This window comes from Nylanderia fulva, unplaced genomic scaffold (genome assembly GCF_048542155.1).
Source record: "Nylanderia fulva isolate GAGA-0341 unplaced genomic scaffold, ASM4854215v1 Scaffold32, whole genome shotgun sequence".
NCBI lineage: Eukaryota > Metazoa > Arthropoda > Insecta > Hymenoptera > Formicidae > Nylanderia > Nylanderia fulva.
Genome location: NW_028190390.1, coordinates 2,102,492 through 2,117,931, shown reverse-complemented (window position 1 = coordinate 2,117,931; position 15,440 = coordinate 2,102,492). Strand labels below are relative to the sequence as shown.

The 15,440-nt window shown below is 34.9% G+C and overlaps 2 protein-coding genes and 1 long non-coding RNA gene across 4 annotated transcripts in view; all 3 read left to right on the top strand.

Annotated features, from left to right (window-relative positions):
- shaker (potassium voltage-gated channel protein Shaker) overlaps positions 1-15,440 on the top strand; it is a 125,704-nt gene that overhangs the window by 27,764 nt on the left and 82,500 nt on the right. The gene's annotated exons all lie outside the window — the stretch shown is intronic.
- Positions 4,389-6,469, top strand: LOC114939381 (uncharacterized). The gene is made up of 2 exons (XR_003821236.1): positions 4,389-5,877; positions 5,961-6,469. It is a non-coding gene; the product is annotated as an uncharacterized LOC114939381 (long non-coding RNA).
- On the top strand, positions 10,787-14,990 carry LOC114939380 (uncharacterized). Its single transcript, XM_029313671.2, has 2 exons — positions 10,787-13,827; positions 14,785-14,990. The coding sequence occupies exons 1-2, from the start codon at positions 13,430-13,432 to the stop codon at positions 14,939-14,941; spliced, it is 555 nt and encodes a 184-aa protein (XP_029169504.1). The 5' UTR covers positions 10,787-13,429; the 3' UTR covers positions 14,942-14,990.

The window sequence follows — 15,440 nt, the reverse complement described above, 5'->3', positions numbered from 1 at the left end:
TTTATTCAAATATTACGCGGCTTCTTGCCCGTAACAGCATAAGAAAGCTTGACAAGTATTTGGACATCGAAGAGATTATTACGTTTATTCATGATTTTCGTGATGAATCGATAAAGGTATGTGTGCTATAAACGGCAAGGTTCCACGCGCGCGCGCTTACTTACACACTGTAAAGCCAACACGCATATGCGTGCAGTGGTGCACCACAAAAGGGTGTAAAGGTTATTGCTCTTGAGCCGCCGTATGGATACAGGGTCGATCGCCTTTCGACGTCGTTGTTTCCAATATAAATTCCTCGAAGTATCCCAGATGTTTCTTCGAAATTTTTGAAGAATATACCACATGATCGATTACAAATCGATAAGAACTACTTTGCGGTATAAGAAACGAGAGAAGCAGTTTCAATTTATTAATTATTCACAAGTTGCACATATAGAAACCTATCAATTAAATATAAAATTAAATTTCATCAAAATTTTTTATCGTTGTTGATTTCATCGAACGTTAAATTAAAAAACTTTCGGCATTTTAGACAAATATTGAAATTTTTTGCACATTAATAATAGAACCACTGATCACAAAAGTGCACGTGTTGCACCCCTGCTGCGAGACATGGGTGGAGCCATCTACTCGTTTCTGCGCGAAACAGCTCTTTATATTTGGTACAGTATATTTATAATTTTTTGCCAATTTACGTTATCCATGTTATAATGACATATTTATATTAACAATATATTGTGTTAACAAATATTACATAAAAGGTTACGCATAAATAGAGAAAATTTCAATTTATGTAGAGCTTATATATTTTCTAAGATTCGTGAAATGGAATTTTGTTTCGAATATATTGTTAAGTAAAAGAGAGATAGTCGAATAGATATATGTATGTAGAATCTGGAAGTCAATTGCAAGACTCATTGCAACGATGACATTCGTGAAATGCACGCCATGGCAACAAAACTATAGTAATTAATCATGCATTGTTTTCGCGCATTATTGTACATCGTCGGTTTAGTGGAAAACCAAGTTGTCGTTTGTGGTGAACAAAGAAGACGAGACCAAAATAGCGTCTTACGACGACTCTTAACCTTCTCTCTTTTGAATTCTCGTTAAGCATCGGCATTCACAAAAGTTTCCAAACGAGCAGGATCGTCGATCTTTCCCAAGGTTTGCATGCTATTATCATCGCGAACTTTGCGGTCGTAATTTCATAGGATAACGTCTTGGATGCTCCTCGATCTATAGGGCGATAATAATTCATTCTGTCCACTTTTTCTTTCACGATCTTCTTGCGAGGCAGGTATTCGCCGATTTTCGGCGAATATTAAAATAGCGACGAGACTAATGAAGTATGTGTTAAATTAATCGATCGAGAATTTCTCGCAAGAATTCTCGGTTGTAGCCTTCTAGTAATTCATCATAAAAGGTGATATCAGCAGTGAAAAAAGAGATTCAATTTTTATTTAAGCATAAATTAAAAGGAAACTGAAAATATATTTTATTTTTTTCAAATAAATATTTATGACTTGTAAATTTCTGAACGTAAACGTATTTTATTTATTTCGTCTGTTGTAAATTTACTTCCATAAACTGTTTCTCTACTATGTTGAAAAGTTTCTCCACCATTTGACAAACAAAATAAAAAATTATGAATATTTAAAATAATTATATTGTTGTAGATATGAGGTGTATATCATCTGTCAAATTCAGTTATTACTTATTATTATTCAACTATCAAACTATCAAACTATTCAATTATCTCGATTTGACTGCGCGTGTCTTCCGGCGATAGGGTTGAATTACCAATGTTGGGTGCATGCTTACAGTGCGCTTTGTTGCGACAGCCGACAGATGGCTGGTCACAGTAGCTCGTTGGCAATATGCACGTGCATCCGCACGCCTCTCGTGGACTCCCACTCTCCGTCTACCAACCCCCGAAACCCACCAGCGGCGTCGGTGACGTCAAGACGCATTGCGACATATCGCGCTACCCCGCTTCGCATCCCCTTTCGTCTCTGTCCACATTGAAGGCGCGCTTTTTAGCTCGTGCCTGAACTCGCTCTTGCACCCGTTTGAAAGATCATGCAATGAATGGACACGCATGGTTGTATTATATATATATGTATATACCGATCGTCTTAGCATCAGCTTTGGTTGGTTATTTGAATTGTGGTACTAACAATAAATCATTTTTACTGAGAAAAAATATGCTGACTTTATTTAACCATTAATAAAGATACATATATATATATATATATATATATATATATATATATATATGTATATAAAAAATCAATATCTGACGAAATATAAACACTTAAAATATAAGAAGCATATACATTTTTTTAAGCTAATGTACTTTTATTTCTTTGTTACAGGTAAGTGAAGCTACTAAATTTTATTCGTACGTCGAGACACACTAGGGTGAGTCGTATACATTTCTTGCATAATTTTTAAGGATGTATAGGAGAAATCCAAAATTTATAAAAATTATATATAGATTGTCTGCGGTTTTAAATATTAAAACTGCTGTCCAAATTTGGATTTAATGTATTAACTCATTTAAAAGTTATTGCAATTTAAATTCCTGTTAGTTTTATACATAATTTTATAAATTTTATACATAATTAATAGCTTGTACTATGTTAAAAATATCAAGCAAATAATACCATATATTTAAATTTTTTTACATGTATAACTGGAACTTTTGAGAACAATGTCGTAAAATTACTTTAATATTCATTAAACCTTTTAGAAGAAAGTAATAATATAAGTAGTACTAATATAAGTAGTAATAATATAAGAAAGTAATAATAATTGATTGAACTCTGGCTCTCTCCGAATTATCAAGCATTCGGTTATGTCAACACTAGAAACAGCTGAGAATTAGGAAATAAAATTATAGCGGTTTTCTAAGATGTATATGTGTGAATTGCTAGCTTTTGTTTTTGTATGTATCTCTAGAACATCATTAAATAATTCTCACATAGAAATCATAATTTGACAATAAAGGTTCAAAAGATCAAGTGTTTGGATTTTGATTTGAAATCTGAAACAGTCACATTTTACGGATTAAATATGATGAGAAAGTATCGGCAGGACACGCGCAGGGGTAGAAGTTTTTGCATTGCGATCGATCGCGCGCCGACTGCATCCGGCTAACGTCATTGTCGTGCAAACGTGACCAAATTCTGAGTTTCCTGCTCCTGGTGGAAATTGCAGCGGCAATTTCATACTTACGCGTGCGTATACCGCTCAGTTGCCTCCCGTTGCAGTCTGCATTGCGCCAGTGCGTAAAGTGGACGACCGATCCTGATTATCGAGACACAGCATCTCTATTGATCTTTTGAAATTAATCTTTTTCTTTAATTCAGCTTCTACAAATTGGGCGAGTCGATTAATCTTACCAAATTAACGATTAGAAAAAAAAATATCGTGTATTTCAATTTTTTCTATATGTATAATTGGAATTTTAGAGGATAATATTGCAATAATAAGAAAGAAAAGTTCGCCCATTTTTATAGGTGTTTCTGGGTCCTCCGGTCTCAGAGATGAGACTATGCCAAATTGTAGGACATCATGAGAGGATTGGAAATTTATAGATGCTAATATCCAAAACACTCATCGGTCAATGTTATGACGTGTTCAATATTGGTGTATAAAGTGCATTCATTTTTGTGTCTATGTTTACACGATGCTTTCTCGCTTGCAATAAACTAATGATTTTTTCATTTTATAGTTGAACATGACTTTTACAGAATTCTTGTTTTTGTATTTATCCTTTTCTAAAAATTTTTTCTACATCCAAGATATTTATCTCGTGGAGGTGTCTTGGATGTAAAAATGGTGCTCGTGCCGTAGATTGTTGTTTCTATATTATTTGTTATCTAGAATATGTTAAATATCTTTCAGAAGATATATAGATACTTTCTAAGCACAGTAATGACGTATTTGGACAGCTCTGATAGTGAGCCACCAAACGCATAAATGATATATTTAGGAGGTCAAAATTACTTCGGGGTTTAAAGATCCAAAACTATTTTTTTAATATTATCATTATTATTTACAAAATTATATATGTAATAATTGGGCCAAAATGGGAGAACTTCTTTGTCGTTAAAATTCAACTTTTGAATAATTATCTCATACCATTTTGCTGAAAATAGATATAAATATAATTTTAACTCTCTTTACACCTCGTATTCTCAATATGAATTATGGCCAAGAGTTTTTGTGAAAAGAGAATTTCTATAAAAGATTTCGACAATACATAAAGAATTGAGTGAAAAAAATTATACAAATTAAAGTTGTTTAAATTGAGATATTTGAAAATTGACTTAAAAGAACTATATTTATGCTTCAATTATTTGTACTTCAATCATCTAAATAATTCATGTAAATAATGCGTATTCCAAGAGGCCGCATATATATCTGCACAATTAAATTTCCAATTATTCATGCCACGAAGAAACAGGATGTAAAATAATATGCGCGCTAATTACGTTCGGCATAGGTACTTTATTACTTATGAATAGGACATGAAAATTTTGCAGACATATTGCGGAAAACATTCATCCTCTTGGAAATATTTTATAGATGTTCATAAAAGCCACAAGTATATAGATATGTATAAATTTTACGATATGGCATCGTAAGCTGAGATATTTATAGCGAAAAGATGATGTCGCGCGAATACTTTCTTAATTTACTGCAATTCTTGGCGAACAGCCCTGACGTTGTGTGTTTAGCCGTTTGCAGACGAGACATTACCTTCGTTTCCAAAATACACTGTCATACCGCCTGCCATAACGTGGGGCGCATTCTAAGGAACTATATTGATTTATTATTTGCTTATGATTCAATCAGACATTAGATTTTTCGAATTGCTTTTGACGTGTACAATTGACTATGTTTAACATTTGTTAGCACTTTGCCAATTGAATTGAAAGATTTCCTTGTAGAATACATCACAGTAGATATTCTGTGAAAGAGAAAAGAGAAAACAAAGGACGTCGTACAATTAATCCTAGCCAAAAATTAAGGCATCATATGTTTATTCATAAAATCGATATAATTCAGTGAAAGTTATAATATCACAGAGCAATTACTATGCGATATTTTCGCAAAAAAGACCAATATTTCTCAAGTGGTCAGTAACTAAGCATTCCAATTCGTCTCGGTTCGTTGCAATATCGAGTTTCCAACATCTTGTCTCTCGCAATTGATCACTCTCTTCCTCCTCTGTGGTAAATTAAATTAATTAAACCTCATCATGGTCTGAGATGTGCGAAGGTGCTACGGCCGATTTCTGTAATTTGAAAGATCCCATTTGGTGGTCTTGTCCAGTGTCACTCGAAGTAAATTAAGGGCAGAGGATATAGATAGAAATAGAAATACGTGGGTGGGGAAAACGAGAGCAAAATATGAATGACAAATGGCAAATTTCAAATAAATTAAATAAGTCTGAATTACAGGTAATTGATCGATCTCAGGAAAAGGTATTACATATGACATTACTTCTTTTTTACTAGTTAAGCTATTTAGATTTATGTATTAATAATTGAAATACCATTTTTCTGTGCATATTTTAAGCGGATGTCGAACAATCTCATACAATGTTAATTAAAATCATTTCCTCTTCGAATAATTAATTTCCGTTCTATTAATAATTATCAGCTATCGATAGGCAATACATATTCAATTTTAACTCTGGCGAGTCGGCGATTCGGAAACGTACGTAAAGCTCGCGGTGTATTTTTAACATCGAGATGCTCTCGTCTGTGAAAGTGTCTCCTCTGGTAGACTACATTTTGGAGAGCATAATCGCGTTTAGTATTGTCGCTCGATGGCGAAAGCTCGATCTACATACATGACAAGGTGATCGATTAAAATTCGTTCTACGCGAAAGAAATCGATCTACCGATGTGATTTGATCAATAATAAATGCTCAATGTGTTTAGGTGCGAATAAGTTCGTGAAATTTACATTATGATTTGTGAGAGTTCGATCTGGGCGTATGCGGAACGGAAAGATTTTCGATTTTCGATCGATCGATGTAATTTATTGATACGATGACACTTCGATCTGCATGAAATCTTCCGATTGTAACAATTTTTTTTTCAAATTTACATATGTGATTTGAGGTGATGACAAAGATTTAAAGTGTGCTTAAAAAGCGTGACAATTCATGCCAAGTATTGGTGATTTATCTCATACGGATTTCATACAATCCAAAGAATTAATGATTAGAGATTCACACAATGCATGCTGGTATCAGGAGCACGTTTCTCGGGATGAGGATATTTCCGCGCCGGAGACGAAAATCGCCCGACCATGGGAGAAGGTAATCATTGTCTGATGCGACTACTAATTATCTCCGTTCGGGTTGTGGAACATTTGCTTAATTGACAAATTAGATCGTATTCTGTGAAAGAGAAGTTGTTAGACAAATAAAGAGTATTACTGCTGATTGATTTCTATTCACGAAACGCTACTTAATGTACATTATAGGAGATCTAATTTGATTTTTTAATCAATAATAAATATATGATAGACTTTGTGCCTATATGTGTATTTTTCGTATAAGTTATCTGAAAATGCTTGTAAAGCGAAAACATTTTGTATTATTCTATAAATGTTTTTTGCGAAGATTGGATGATTCAATCTGTCATTAAATATCAATTATATTTTTTTAATTTAATATACATTAAATATTATTGGACACATAAATAGATGATAGTACAAGTTATTAGGCTATGTGCGATAAACTCGCTTCTGACAAACTCGTGCCATCTGACGCAAGCTCGTGGAAGTTGATGAGTAAGCAGTCGGAAACTTTGTCTCTGGGGTGTTTCGAGATAGTATCAAAATATTAAAAGTTTTTTTCGATACCGCAGGATTATTTTTTCGTATTGATACTGCTGATGCATTTTAGGAATAGTAGATTTTAAGTAGTGCTGAATAATTCCGATGTATTGACACACACAATATTAAACTCTGAACAAATGAAAGATATCGAAAGATAATGAAAGATTTCTTTTTGATATAGCTTTTGTTTCTTTGCACATTCTGTTTTTTTTTTTTCGTTTTTGTGTTAAAGCTTCACATTGATATTCTTATGCGATATAATAATTTGAAAATATTAGGTATGTATCTTATTTATAGGAATTTATTTGTATATTTTGCTGGCGATGTTTCTTTCTATTGACATATTCTATTTAAACACTGTACGAGTAAATTATGTCAAATTAGAAGGGCTTTATTCATAGATGAAGATGTATTTGCGTACGTTAGACATCGCGTTAAAATAGATGAGCAAAGTATATTTAGATAGGTCATCGCGTGAATTTATTTAATATTTTGACGAGTTGATTTAATAATTTGACAAGCATTTGGTTGACGATAAAATGAATTAATTCGATCCTTTAAATACTTCTAGTTTTGAGACTTTAATATATTTGAGACCCATAATATATATAAGGACCACAACCCAAGAAAGCTCAATATCGGAGTTCTCAGTCCTGAAGATGCAAACTGCAACGTTTGCGAAACGTCGGCATTACGCTGTTAAATCACGCGGCATCCATTCGGAAACCTTTTGCATTGACCTTTAGATACTTCTTCATTAATAGGTATTTTTTCATTAATAATCAATTACAAGAATAATCAGAAAAAATTTAAAATTAATTTTTTTAGATTAGTAAAAAGTTTATTGAGATTATATTGAATAGCGGAAAGATAAATAAACAAGATTTTGCATAATAGATTTTGATTGCAATTTCAATTTCTCGTCATGCGTCAATATTCTATATTACTGACTGTAAGTCTACATTTTTTTTAGTTAATCCTTAACTCGTTCGTAATCGATCAATAATATCGCATGTATATTGAACAGAAACTTTAAAATAAGAGCCACCTTGAGAAAAGGGGGCAACTGAACTCCACAATATTGACCGAAGTTGTGAATTGCTTGCAGGTAATCGAGATGATTCTCCCCGCTCTTGTCCGCTTTTTTCCTGAACAAGCGTTTGCTTATTTACATATATTGCATTGTTTTTTTGCAGTCTATACGTCCATTTTAAAAATCTATAATTTTTATATCTACAATTATGTCAAATTAGCGAACAATTAAAATAGAGAAAAAAGAGAAATTATTAGAAAACGAGGAGCTTCACTGCTGATGGTGGTAAAACATATTGTCAGTATTCACGTAAATTAAAAAAAATATTATACATGGACTTCAGGTGATGTTCCATATAAATCTGATGTTGACACCGATATACATACACATGTGTATCTCGTGCGCGTCACCTGCGTCACTGTCGATGCATAGCATATCGTGCATATCCGACTAGTAGTGGAATACTAGGACAGGCCAGATCTAGGGTCGCCGACTTGGTCGCGAAGTGTGCGAGTCGCGGCATACCGCTGTCCTATAAACGGTCAACCCTCCGAGAGGTTCTGAAGTTTTCTATTACACGCCGGCTGGCTTATAATGTGCCAATCAGTCGAGCATCCTTTTTTTCCCTCTCTTTCTGTCCCTCGCGAGTAGATATTTAACCATTATTCTTAATCATCGTCGTAGATTCAAGAAACCATCACCCTTCTAGATTTAGATCTACACAAAATACTTGAAGATGCGGCGATTTTTTTTCTTTCTCTCTCTCTTAAGTATTCTTTGAAATGCTTTTAATATATTGAATCAAAGTTTCGAAGGCAACGTAAAAAAATACAAGTAAGTTAATCACATTCTGATGCTGATTTAATGTAATAAAAGAAAAAAGTTCTTTGAGACTTTTCCATCGACCTTTAGCCAAACCGATTCGATTATGTGGCACATCGAACTATCATAAATCAAAGGCGAATGCATTATCTCATAGGCGGTACCGGCGCGTTCCATTTCCTAAACCTACGCCGGCATTGACGAGCGTCGTTTACGATACGACACGACACGGATACACACGCGAGACCGCGGCAGCAAGTCAGAAAGAAAGGAAGTGAACGCGGCCGACCAGCTGACCAACCACGGATACGCCTTCGGGTGGTTGCCATAAGTTGTGCAGGTCATGCACGACGGGTCAGGAGAGAGAAGTCAGTTATACCAACGCCGTGCTACTATTCGCGTCAGTGATTGGTCGAGTCTGCGGGAAACTTCGTTTTCAAGAAATATCAAACTCGAATTGCTCGCCGCGTGAATTTAACGTGTGCGCGAAGAAGCTGACCTAGACGAAGGGCCGGAAACTCACGAGAAAGCTCTGTGCATACGTATTATCTTCGGATAGCTTTTTCCGTCACGTCACGACGGGTGGGTAGATCAAATAATCGGTACGAGAGTAAGAAACTGTCTGAGATAGATATTTTTGGTTAGACGAATAGTCGGTTTGATTGCTTGATGTGTATGTGATGATTGTCTTCAGATGGTACGAGCGAATGTTATGATGTAGAAGTGAAAAAAGCGAAAATATATCAGAAGAGAGCATAAAGAAAAAAATAGTTTCAAGAACGTGTATAAAAAAAGAGGATTATTTAAAGAGGATTAGATTAAAATTTCGTTAGTCTTAATAACAAAAAATCACATGGGTAATGATAAGATGGCGAAATTTATTTTTATCACATAGGAATTCATTTCTCACTTCATTGAGCAGCTAATAGTACTCCGAAACTATTAAGAGACTCTCCTGATTGATTATTTGCTTCTGTTTGAGCTTGCGGTAGTCAGGCTTGTTGTAATACATCAAAGAGTCCTTGTGGAGTTCATCTCTCTCGCTTTGAGTACACTTTGGATGAAAGTATTTTCTTCTTTCATCGACCGCTTATATTCTAAATAGGGGTAGGTCTCGATTCTCAACAAATCACAAACAATTCGCGGGAAAATTAGTGTTATAAAATCGCAAAATTAACGATATCGAAAAGTATAAAAATTGGTAACAACAGTGTTATCTTTATAAAATATATAATATATATATGTATATATATATATATATATATATATATATAATATTAATGTAATATAAAAATATAATATATATACATATATATATATATATATATATATATATATATATATAAAATATATATAAAAATAATATAAAACATATATAAGAGAGAGAGATATATATATACATATTTAATATATCTATACATACATTTGTATATTTTTAAATAACATATAATAGTAATAATGATATATATATATATATATATATATATATATATATATATATAATATACATATAATATGTATAAATTGATTAGCGAGTTTCACTTACAAAGTAGATAAATTAACGTGAATAGCTTTATATGTTTCTAAGAACTATACTTATACTTTATACATATATTTATTTTTTTAAAATAATAAAAAAAAATTCTTGTTTAAGAGTTTAGTTTATTTTTGCTTTGCAAATTTTATATACATATAAGTATATTGCATATATACAGGTATTGCATTGTGCACATGTATTTTTGAAATTTAATTTATCAGTTTAATTATATAGGTAAAATCTTACAGAAATTACAGAACTACAGAATTACATGTATTATTATTATAATTCTAATTAGAGTTCTTAATTAAGTTGTTATTTCAGTTATATGTAGATTATATTCGTACAGTACATTTTTTATCATCATATGATTAAATTATAGCCAATTGCTAACCATTTTTTAAAACCAATCAAAAATTTTATACATTTTCAGTCTCATATTAACTTATTTCTTTTGCTTGTTTAGATCCAGAGATTAATTAGTATTATTATGTTACTGAAGTATATTATAATACGTATGTTTTTTTTTTTTTAACTAAATAAGAATTGTATATAATATTATTACAGTTACAGTTTTTCTTCAAAGTAATATTGTTTTATTGTTGAACATTTTTTTGTATAGCACGACGCATGATTACGTAGAATATGTCGCGTTTGAATCGGGGTTAGCGTGCCAAGTGAACCTCATTTTCTGGTATTGACCAGGTAGTCATGGTGCCTCGTTACACCGCCATCTTGCAATTGTCGATGGAAGCGTTTCGGCGCGATTCTTTTTCTCGCAATAAATCAGAGAAAATTAGTTAAAAAAATATAATTGTTTGTTTTTACAATTTTTATCACATTGTTAAATGGGAATGAATAGGAATAGCATGAATAGGAATGCATATTTCTGTATGAATGCTGACATGGCTTTCGTTACGTGTCTAACGAAAGGGAAATTTGAAAGATATTATGCTTTTTCAAAGCTCAATAGCTAACGCGAAGGTCTCGTGCAATTCTGTAGATTAATCGCGTTTATCTTCCGTGTAATCGAATGCAATGGTTGCGAGCAAACTTGGGCCGAATAAATTGGCCGACTGCCAACTAGATTAGCAAACTAAGTCCACGTGTTTCACGTCGTCGTAAAACTCACCAGCCATCGGCTGTTTCATTTTGCCGGCAGCTTTTTCTTTCACTTTAAAAGAAATCAATCTCACAATTGAGCATTTAATTTTCATTGTTGTCTTTATGTGCGTATCCGGCTAGCGTTATGCTGCCACCCAGCGACTCGCCCTTGAACTAGAATATTTTGGGGTTGATAGCAGGCATGAATAAATTGCCCATTATCAGTCGGCATCAATGCAATTACAATAAACAATTGTTCGATACATTATCTTTTGTTTCAATCATGTATTTATTTTTATTTGTTTTCTTTTATTTTATAAGAGAAAAAGAAAGGTAGATTTTTCAATGTTATCACATATCATCTATATAACTGTTGTTTCAACAAGGTTTTGAGGATATCGATCAGACGTCCAAACTTATTTCCTCCGACTTAAAAAAAAAACTTTTGCATAATTTAATTCCAATGTCTCTTTTTATTGGAACTGAAAAATAAATAGAAGATTGATGAAAAGATATCTTGCAATTTCTTTTAAATTTTTTTCTTTTTCAAAGGAAGATATTTTTTATTGGGTATCTCAGTAATTCGAAATTTAGATTAATCAGAAGTTAATGTAATTAAACGTTTAACTTATTGTTAGTACTTGGAACAAAATGACCAATTAAAATTTTTTTAATCTACGTTTTGCCTAAATGATTATTTATATTACGCTTATTATTAGTTCTAAAGTAATATGTGAGTGAGGAAAACATATGAGAAAAAAATGAAAACGAAAGATAAAGAGTTGTTTACGAATCACACAACGCAGGAAAGGTTAATTATCTAGAACAGCATGTCGGTCTGTTCACGCAACCTTCTACAGAATCGAGGTTATCCTACTGCCCCTGTTTACTCTGAATGTTACATCCCCGCGACTCGCCTTGACTGTCCATCGACAATCCGACACTTCACTAGCGTCGCGTGGTCTGCGGTGCTGCCACCAAGCTTTCTTCGAAACTTAGGAACATGGTGCGCGGGTGTAAAGGGGGTAGTAGTACGTAAGAAGCGAGGGCAGCGTATTCACGCGAAGGAATTATATCAATCAGAACATTGTGGCATCCGGACTTTTTATTGGTCTCTCCCCGCTAATTTTTATTCTTATTATGAATCTTATTATCTTAACTACGCCATTCAACGATCATTCATCAGATCGATTTATGACAACGGTGGACTTATTCACCAACAATCGAGTGTGTTTTTATTTGCACAATATATGTGAAGTCGTGGTTACGGCTTGGTGTTAACAGGATTTCCTTCCTTTTAATTGAATTCTAGTGATACTCCCCTGTGCGTCTCCTCCAGTCTCGATTCGCTTATCACATTAATCAGTTTCCGTTCTTTTCACTCGATATGCCGTAAACGTGTCGTCACACTCGTCACCACCCAACCCAACCCAACCCAACCCTTTCCCAATTTCTGTACCTCGTTGCATCGCACCTTGTATACGTACCGCGGTGCTGCCATCGCACGGCGTAATAGAAGCGTATCACTAGAACAGTGGGACGCGGAGGGTGTTGCATCGCGTCTTGTCGAGTGAGTCGACACGATTGCGAGACAGAAGTAGGATCTCCAGCATCTCAGCATCAGTGTTGTCGTCGTGCACGTTGTCGTGCGCGTTTTCCTCTTGAGAGCCACTCCTTGTCGTTTTCTTGGTGCGTCCTCTTCCCTAATTTTTGTCCTCGGCCGCGCGACACAATCCTTCCCGGAAATCAGATGAGTGGCGTGTGCGAGTCAGGGTAAAAGGGATAGACAAATTGGTCAGTAGTGGCGTGTGCATGAGGCCGGGCAAGCCGGCGTACCGGGTTCCGTCCCGGCTACGCGGCGGTAAGTTCTCGGACCCTTCGTCGCAGTCATTTTCGTCGCGTTCGCAGAGCGCGCCGCGAACCGGTGATCATAACGCCGAGCGGAAGAAAAGCCGTCAGTCGGTGTTAACTGAGGGCAAGCAAAAGGTGCGCGGGATTGTCGGCAGGGGCAGCCACGGAGGTCGGAGAAGTGGAGTCATCGCGGGTGGCGATTATCGCGGGTTTGAATGGGTGGGCCGGGCGCCGGTAGGGTTACCAGGCACGAGCTGAACGCGGTGCCCCAGAGCCACGTCGGTCACGGGGAACGTGCCCTTGGCGAGCCACCAGCATCAGGCTGCCGCTGTCACCCTCCGGAGCGAGTGTCATCTGACAGTGCCGTCCGTTCCTCCGCTCAGTTACCACCCTCGCCGCCACCGCTTACCTCTTTACATATCGACAACAACAACGGCACTGTGTGCGCTGTCATCAGCGCCAACAACAACAACATCAACACTAAAAATCCGAGTGATCGCAAAGCTAAGAAGGCGGCCGCCATGTCTTCACCGCCGAAACATCGCAGGGGCTTCGACCCCAATGATCCAGCGCTGGAATATCACCGCTATCGTCGAGTTAAGACGAAGCAGCGGTGAGTGCATTCACCTGTGATACCGATTGTTTTCTCTCTCGATCCACTGGAAGGCTGACATTGACAATCGGCTGATTATATCATGCCTAATCCATTCCCTTTTCATATTTTTGTCGTTATGTACATTTTCCTAATCTCTTCCCTATCACTTCTCGATCGCAGGTGGAATTTATTAGCTTTGAGGTTCTTATTTCTTCTTTTTGATATATATATTTTTTTCTTTTTGATATATGTATATATATATATATATATTTTACAAGAGTCAATTAAAGAAATCTTTAGAGTTATATTTAGAGTCTATGTATCTTTACAAACCTATGATTTTATATTTTATTCAACATTTTGTTTTATTTATTTAATATCGAGTTGTGTGAATATATAATTTTTTTTATGAATGTTAATTGTTGTTAAATTTTATCTTTAGTTTAGAGATTAATGAATAATTTATATAATTGTTGACTTAAAACTAAATGACATGCAAGATTAGATTCCATCTGCGAACAGTATTCACACGTGCCGATTCGACCGGGAAATTGTACCTGTGACGTGGAACGATCGAGTCGATGTCCTTTCCCTTTTTCCGCGCGATCCATCGCGTATTAAAAATTTTATAGTGACATGACAACACAAGGGAAAATACGATGATGCGCGTTCGTTGTTTGATTCAATATCTCACGTGCTTTGATTCAATATCTTTCATCGATCGATATTTATATGCAATGCATTAGTCTTCTGTCTTACAACTAGAGAATTCGCTTAACAAAATAATCCTAATTAATTATAACAGGCGGAAAATTAGGAAAACACGATAGATCGCGAAGAAGCATGATTAACTGAATGATTAGATAAATTTTTAAATTATTCCCGAATTTTCCCCTCCTTCCTTTCATTTCGTGGCATTTTCTCATCGCCCTTGTCACGCAGCTTCCATTGATGCCGAATGCACAATGTTCACAGAGGCTTTGTATGTCCCACATCGTGTGACCTTCGGCGCCGGACACAAACCTCCCCGAGAATCCCCGACACATCCACCAGCACAAGGCATTATAAAACACACACAAGCTTGCGATGTTCGATGTTGGACTGCTTACTGGTTGTACCCCCGCCGCTATAATGCGACGAAAGTACGATCGTTGTGAGAATAAAAAAAAGATATATATTTATATAGATATATATTATTACCTGAAAATATATCAAGCGTCCTTCCTCATAGTACCTCTCGTAATATTAGCATGATAATGTCCAATTAAGCGATATATAATATAGTTTATCAATTCAGCATATAAAATGTAGTATGAATACATAAAATAAGTGAGAAGAAACCCATGTGTACATGTGTATATTATAGAAGTGATATAGACAAGAAAAAAAGATAAGATAATGATCATATATACATATAAGATATATATAGATATATTAAATAATGAAAAAAAAAAACGATTTATATACAAAGTTGTAAGAGATAAGGTTGGGTGTTTCTGATTTACATTGTTCCTTTTCATTCGCACATCAGATGCGATTAGAAGAGAAGGAATGGAGTTAGGCGTGGTCCGTTCGCATAAAATACCGAGACGATATGGAATTATTCGGCGATTAAAATTAAAAAAATTGTG